The following is an 8088-nucleotide window of genomic DNA, read 5'->3' as shown; positions in this document are numbered from 1 at the left end:
GTGCGACAATGCTTAGGAGACTAAATTTATAGACAAAATTTGCAAACTAAATGATGTGTCATCAATAAAAATGAGCACGTTTGTCAACGCTTAAACAATTATCTAATCGTCAACTTCCATGTCATTTAGTTTACAAAATTTAGTTTCCATAACATTACCCTTATTTGTGTCTTTCTTTTTTCTTCTCTTGCCGGGATGATTGTTTTATAAACAAAGTGCCTTTCAACCTAACAAACCTACCAAGACACTTTCTTTGACAATTTTGTAAAGGTATGATCATACTTGGTTGCTCACATTTATAAGGGGCATTTACACCATTTACAACAATATATCTTCTGTTTACTTGTTAATACCAAGTTTATTAACCAAATTTTATTGGTAAAATAATATGACAGTTTTATTTAGTTCAATGCTGAGCTACTATAAAACCTCTTTTATCTATAAAATATAGCTTTGCTCTTTGGCAGTTTTGAAAACTTGGTAAATGACGTCTTTAAAACAAAATCATGCAATACATGTATGTTTAGTCAAGGAACATGTAAATACATGAATGAATCTCCCTGTTGGTATTCCTAGCTAGAAAAAATAAAATTATAAAGGTTCCTTCTCTGTACATCTAAATTTAAAAAGAAAAAGAAAAACCCAAGAACTAAGAACCAAACCTTCCTTCAGAATAGAAATATCACTTAATATATTCAGTATTTTTCACTAAATTCCATTTTTCTTCCCTTGTTCCAACCCAACACCCTCTCTCTCTCTCTCTCTCTCTCTCTCTCTCTCTCTCTCTCTCTCTCTCCCCTACCCTCTTTTTAACTCACCTATATATATGCATGGTAAGGAGAAAAACAAAACACTTCCTGAATTATCAATGTTCACTCATTTGCATTAGCTTCTGTGGTTTCGCGCATCAGCCCTTTAAATTTCTCACCTTTGTAAGAAAATCCCATTTGTCTTGAAGTATGCATTGAAGTATACCTAGCAAGCGCATATATATATGCATGCATGCCTGCATGCTTCTCAAACTCGTACCTCTTCAATCCTCCTAATGGCTTCCCTTAAATCAAGCCTTTGCTCAGGCTCACTCGTAGTGCAATCAGCTCCAACCATCAGAAGCTGCAGCATTTGATCCACTGAATCTGTCTCACTTGCTATCTCTGGGTCTAGCAACTCTTGTTCTCTTTGCTCAGCCATGGCTGATTGGACCCACTGAACGACGTCGGTTCCGCCTTTCCCGTTGCTCAGATACTGAGATGGGAACTTCCCGGTGAGGATTTCAAGGATCACAATTCCAAGGCAGTATACATCGGCTTTCGGAGATATTTGCTGGGATTCTATGTACTCTGGGGTCCTAAAAGCAAACATGGATTGTGCAGAATTGCTAGGGTTTATGAGGGGATGTAAGGCATAGTCGTTGAGCACGGGCTCATAGTCTTCTTTTAGTAGAATGTTGCTGGACTTTAGGTTTCCATGGGGCAGGTCATAGGATGCAAACTCTGTGTGGATGAATCCCATTCCACATGCAATTCCTTGAATTATCTGCAGACGGGTTGACCAGTTCAGCTCCGAATGAGAAATTCCACGATCACCTGCTAATTTAAAATTGTGCATATATTTATCAGTCTGGTTAGATTTTTATGAGCTACAAAGTTATAGATGTATACCACCAAGAAACAAAATTGAAGTTTGTAGCCCTATCCAATGGAAGTTTTTGTTGTGTTCATCTAGTTAGAAGTGTCTTTCATTGAACAATCTTATACTATTAGACCGTCAACTTAAATCGTTGATAAGGTGAATTCTAATTAATAGTGTAGTTGCATAACATGTCATATTTAACAAGAAGCAGAACCCTAATTTTTCATTAGATTCTCCCACATCATCTGTAATAGGGAAAAGAAGAGTTAGGTACTAGTTACCAATCTACATTACCCGGTACATTATTCAGATTTGGTTGATAATCTACTGATATTTGATAATGTCAACTAATTATTAACAATGTACCAAGAATTGTAGATTAGTAGTCCAAACCATTGATTAGAATGATTACGCCCCTAGTCTAATTTTCATTAGATTTGTCATACAAGGTAAAAATGGTTTGTTGCTAGATAGCAATCTACAATACTTGGTATATATATGTGATATTTGGCCGATAATTTACTTATATATAATTAATAATATCGATCAGTCTCGAATATTGTAGATTGGTACTCAATATTAGTCAATGATGTATCAAGTAGTGTAGATGATACTCGTTACCAGTCAATCAAACAAACATGGTTCTAACATATAAGGAGGCCTGAGTTAAGATTAATTGAGCAAACTTGGACAAACTCATACCATGCAGAACGTATAGCAAGCTGCCCTTAGGAATGTATTCTGAGATCAACAGCTTCTCCTCTCTCCTATAATGGTAAGCCAAAGGAGTCAATATATTCTTGTGGCTTAATCTTCCAAACCTTCTCATCTCAGCATCAAACCCATCTCTCCCCAACCTATTCATCTCCCTCATCCTCTTCACTACCACCGAAAACCCATTAGACATCACCGCCTTGTAAGCCGATCCCAACCCTCCATTCCCCAAAACCTCCGCCGCTGCCTTCATCAAATCCGGCAATCCAAACGTACCCTTTTCCTCATTCACCATCAAAAGCTCGTTCATGCCGATTTTCCCATGATTCGACCCCTTCTTCGAGTCCCCGCCACCTTTTCTGCTATTGCTTTGGTTGACCTCCATGCTACGATTTGACTCATTCGTGCTTCTCACGCTGCGATTTGTGGTGCTTGGAACATGAACGTCAACCACCTGCTCCTGTACATTACGATGGTCATCCATGATCTGTTCTTTGCCGAGCACGTTGAAATCGTCCTCTGGTTTTCGCCTCTTCTTTGTGAGCAGCACGTAAAGCAGGAGTAGAACCATGATAGCGGCAATGACACTGATGACTATGATTATGGTTTTTGATCTTTTATCTTCCTCTTTCTTAGATGGAGTCGAGTGCGGCGCCGAGGGTGGTGACTTTGATGGGGATTCTGGCGGAGGAGATGACGGTGTTGGAGGTGGCTTGCATGATGACTTGAGTGGCCCGCCACATAGTCCTTCGTTTCCTTCAAACGCCTTGGGGTCGAATTTCGATAGGGTTTCCGGGATAGGACCTTGTAGTTTGTTGTTCGAAAAGTCGAGTGAGTTCAATACTTCTGATTTTAACTCCGGGATAGGGCCTGTGAATTGGTTTTTCTCCAAGTGAAGTTGTTCTAGCTTGGTCAATTGGGTCAATGACTCTGGGATTTTTCCTGTGAAATTGTTACCGTTGATGTAAATTTTCTTCAACGACGTCAAATTGGAAAAGTAGTCTTTTGGGATTTCACCGGAGAAGTCATTTCCCGCTAAAAACATGGATTTCAATGCACCAAGCTTGTGGAAATCTGGAATCGGACCTGAGAATTTGTTGTTCATGATATTAATGGTTCTGAGGGTAGGAATGTCTTTCAATGCATCGATGTCAATATTTCCGGAGAGACCCATGTTGGGGAAATGGAGACCAGTGATGACATCTTCGTTGCAGACAATCCCAGCCCATTTGTCGTTACACGGGGAGGTGTTTGGTTCCCAGTTGTCCAAGGGATTGTCTGCAGGAGAGAGAGAGTTCTTGAGCTTCAAGAGAGCTTCTTGTTCTTGTGACAAGGAGAGGGAGAGGTGAGTGGAGGAGAGGAAGATGAGGAGGAAGAGGAACGAGCGAACAGCGACCATTTGCCAGGCCGGAAGGTGGACAATGTGGTGTCGTCGTCTCCACCGGATAGAAAACAAGCCGCTGTTCGAGATGGCGTGGTGGTGTTGTGTGTGAGGGTTTGGTGTGTTTGTTTTTCATCAATGTAGGGTGTATGAGAGAGGAGGGGAAGGAGGAGGAGGGGAAGGAGTTGCGTGTGACATGTTTAGGTGGGTGGGGTGTATTGGGGGGATAGAGATTGCCAGATTTTACAAGACAATCTAAGAATAGAGATTCAGTACAGAAGAGAGAGGGCTGTATTTGCCTCTTGTGGGGGATTCAGAGAGAGAGAGAGGGAGAAAAGAGAGGTGGAGGTTGTGGAACTTGCATTGACCTTTTCAGCCATTGGATGCCCTACATTTCAGGACTTCAAATTCCAAAAATTACACACAAAAACATTCTTTTCATTCATTCCTTTCAGTTGGGTAGAGTTGGTAGAAGGAGACACCATATTTGCGGTGCCACCCTTTCATGATTGATCACAAGTGAACGGGTGTTGTGTAAATAATACTAGATAGCCAGTAGTAGAAACTAGATTTTCCATCTAGAGTACCAGCGTTATCTGCATGAGAATGCATGCAAGAGTTCATCTGTGAAATTGGTTGTACTACGTGGCCGTTTCTCTATTATTACACCATGATTTTCTCAAATTGATTAACTTCGTTAAAGAAGAAGAGGAACAATAAATCTTATCTTTAAAGTAGCTATTAATTGTTATTTGGTCACAAACAATTAAAAATTAATATAAATACTTGCCACTTAATATTGGTGTAGTGATATTCTTCTTCATTTGTAACTAAAAGGTTTTAGGTTTGAGTTATCAAGATGATGAGTTCGATATCAATTTATTCTTCTATAAGAGGTTTAAAAATGAGCTAAGTGGAGCCAAGCTAAATATCATATATAGCACCGTGGCCACACAATAGTTACAGTACTCAATTAAATTTTTAAGAAAGGTTCTTTAGATATAAACTCATGCAATACTTATTTTCTTGACAAAAACCCATCTCATTTTAAACATCCAAATAAAACCCAAATTTGAAATAGACTACCATGTAAACAAATAAATACCTATTATTTTCAAACTATTTACAATTGTCCCACACAATACTTTAATTATGTTAATGAATTTAATTATCCACCATAATTGTGGGAAATAAGTGACACACCCCTTTCCGAAGGAGGGCGTGCTGGCCGCCACGTGCGAGTGACGTAACCATTTGCACAGTACGGAAGCTGAGAAGATAAATAGAATTACGAATAAATAAAAACCGAAACACTAGCAATTCTAGCTAAGAAAAGATGCTAGTGCGAGCCTAAGTGTATAAATACACATTTAGAGTAGAAGTACGTCTAGTTGCAGTCAAGTAGGACAATTACTAAGTTATAACACTCGAAGGTGAATCCTACTTTTGTGAATTCTGTCAGAATGTTGTTGGATTCCTTGTGGCCACCAAAGCACTGCTACCTAGAACCTGAAGGGGCGAAAAATAAAGTTGAGTGGGTCAGTAAAACAAATCTTTTTCAAAACCTTTTCTCTTTTCAAAGGTTCTAACCCCTCGCCATAAAACCTGTATAATTTTCCCAGAATCAAGATATAAGCATATACATATATATATATCTGAAATCATAACAATTCAGTTCATGCTTCACATAATCATACTCATGAATATATATGCCATACCAAGTTATAACAAAGTAAGCTATCCAGGTAAGTTTAATTTCATAGAAATATGATATGTTAGCCGAAACTTCTGTGGTAGTCTGTACGGTTGAATTCATAGCTCAAACTCAATCTAGCCAGAGTCACTACTATGACCTATACGGCAATATACTGCACATAAGTCGGAACCCCTGGAAAGGGTCTGTACGACAAGGTTGGGTGTAATATAATTATGCTCAATTTACCCTCTCAATGCTAGCTGTGCGATAATACCTTAGTCACCTACGAGTCGGAACCACCTATAGTGGTCTGTACGACAAGACTGTGCACCTAATTGGATCCGATGTGAGCATATGGTGCAGAAGGTGACATAATATACAGGCCTGTGCCAACTTTCTCTGGCTAAATCGCAATCACCCAGGTGCAGGTTATGAGCTCTATGCTCATCAACACATTTATAATTATTCTATTCACAACTAAGGCCTTTATCTCAATCATGTCTCATATAGCCAACCAAACATGTTCATCACACTTCTCAATTCCTCAAATAAACTTATATCTCATTTATTTCATCTTATATATTGTATGGCTGCACCTAACATTTTGGTTAGGCTGCCTACATACCCTAAGCAGGGATCAAGCCGTTCGTAGTTCACCTAAACCAAACATAACTTACCTGAACTTACCTGTGCCTCCACAGCACTACATTTTTATATATAAGGTATCACACATCAATTCATGCACGAAACATAATTGTATATGCATGGCATTTATGGCATGGCATTTAAATTGCATTTCCTTTAAATACATTTTCTGGGAAAAACGTCAAGTATATATATATACTGAAAATAACTGCCCACTCACTTGGAGTTCACCCTACAACTCCCTAGCACAACACATCAAGACGTCATGACGATCGGCGCCTAGAATAATCATCAAGACATGCCTCAGAAATCATATCGATAGAATATAACTTATATAAAACACGTCACTACGTAGTTTGATCCGGAAGATCTGCAACTCAGATTTCCGATCTGAAACTTCCAGAGATATACAATATACCTCTAGGACAACATCCTAAAATTTCATTACCATCCAACGATCGGATTTCCGTCAATTGCCAAAACCAAGTGACGGTTAACATTCAATCTTATGAACTTACAACTCCAATTCCGAAAGATCCGTAAATCGGATTCTCGATCAGTAAGTTCCTATAATCCTCAAATATTACATATTACAACGTATCAAAGTTAGGTGACGATCCAACGGTCGGATCGTCAATTCATATTTTGGCCTAACCACGCATCGTAACGAAATTAAGTCCAAATGATTAACCAACGTTAAGCCACTATCAAAACTGAACTTAGGACATCAAATATAGCTTAAAAATAACATTGGCGGCCCACTGGCCACGTGCTGCCGCACGCGCCGCCGTGGGTGGCGGTTGGCTGCCCCGGCTCGCCGGAAAATCCAACTATTTCCAAAATTTCTCAAAAAATACAAAAATGAAGATTTCAAAGAGTAGAGCAAAATTTATACCTGCGGCCAAGTCCAATTTGTCCTAGAAATGCTCCAATTCCACCAAAACCGTATGAACCCTAGAAATGGGTGAGTTCCAATTCGTCCTCAAATCAACTCCGCCGTCCCAACCAATGCTTGGGCTTTGTTCTAGGCCTCAAGAGGATGTTATGGGTGGTGACAATTGGAAGGAATTGCTTCGGGATTGGGTGATTCAAAGCCAAAGCCGCCGCACCATTTTCTTGCGGTTTTCTCCATTTTCAAAGCCAAATCTCTCCAAATTTGAGATGGAATGGATAGAGGAATGGTCCTAGAGTGTTTCCATGAAGTTTCTTGAAGCAATTCGCCGGAAAAACGGGTGAAAATCATCGAAAATAGGCATGGGTACCGACCGGGTCAAGAACGGGCCAAGGGGATCCGGCCGATCCCCCGCGCCACTCTTTCCCTCCTTTCCTCCTTTCCCTGTTCCGATTGGCCAGGCTTTTCTCTCTCTTCTCTCCATTCACCCAGCTCTCTCCTTTCTCCCCCGGAGCTCCTACTCTCATCCTCTGGTTGGGCAGCTTTGCCCAATCTCTTCTTCTTTTTTCTTCACCAGTCACGCGTGCGCACACACACACGCAAAACCTTCCTTCATCTTTTTATTTTTATTTTCCTTCCCTTACATCTGAACCATCCATTTCAGATTTCCTTTAATCTGGGCCATCCAAATGGCACACCAAATTTTTATAATAAAATTCATAAAATGCCCAAACTTCAAACTTTAAAATCTTTTTCGTTATAACTCCAATTCATGAACCGTCTGCGCCCACGCTTCCGTAGCGACGAGTACTACGAGGATATGTCAAGAAAACAAATTTTAGATGGTACAACACAACGATTAACCTCGAATAATGCGCGTGCCTCAAAGAGCATTTTTGTAAAATCCTTTATTAAAACTTTAAAAACTCTTAAAATCAGGGACGGGCTGTCACAATAAGTGCCTTATTATTATAAAATTATCTACTTTATACTACTCTTACCATCCTATGTTTCATTTCTTTTATTTGTTTGACAATCATTGTAGGTAAATTATTTTGCAGGTATGTATTAGGCACATTTTTTTTAAATTATGTTTATGTGTGCAAATAATTTATCTATATTTTTATG

At 39.4% G+C, this 8088-nt stretch overlaps 1 protein-coding gene across 2 annotated transcripts; it reads right to left on the bottom strand.

Moving 5' to 3' along the window:
• Nucleotides 1–467: 467 nt before the first annotated feature.
• On the bottom strand, nt 468–3985 carry LOC103400921 (pollen receptor-like kinase 3). 2 transcript variants are annotated; one of them, XM_070814669.1, is made up of 2 exons: nt 2335–3985; nt 468–1589 (listed from the first exon to the last, which is right to left on the bottom strand). In XM_070814669.1, the coding sequence occupies exons 1-2, from the start codon at nt 3743–3745 to the stop codon at nt 1018–1020; spliced, it is 1983 nt and encodes a 660-aa protein (XP_070670770.1). In that variant the 5' UTR covers nt 3746–3985; the 3' UTR covers nt 468–1017. The 2 variants fall into 2 exon arrangements, with proteins under 2 accessions (XP_070670770.1, XP_008337835.3); XM_008339613.4 differs by having other exon boundaries at nt 468–1586; nt 2335–3983.
• Nucleotides 3986–8088: the final 4103 nt, after the last annotated feature.

This window comes from Malus domestica, chromosome 15, assembly GCF_042453785.1.
Source record: "Malus domestica chromosome 15, GDT2T_hap1".
Lineage (NCBI taxonomy): Eukaryota > Viridiplantae > Streptophyta > Magnoliopsida > Rosales > Rosaceae > Malus > Malus domestica.
The sequence above is the reverse complement of the archived record's forward strand: the minus strand, read 5'-3'. Positions and strand labels throughout refer to the sequence as shown.

What these genes read in the sequence shown, in the direction of transcription:
- LOC103400921 (XM_070814669.1), bottom strand. Translation starts at nt 3,745, where the DNA reads ATGGTCGCTGTTCGCTCGTTCCTCTTCCTCCTCATCTTCCTCTCCTCC. An exon ending in CTTGCTATACGTTCTGCATG is followed by an intron (nt 1,590 to 2,334) that starts GTATGAGTTTGT and finishes ATTTTAAATTAG; the next exon opens with CAGGTGATCGTGGAATTTCT.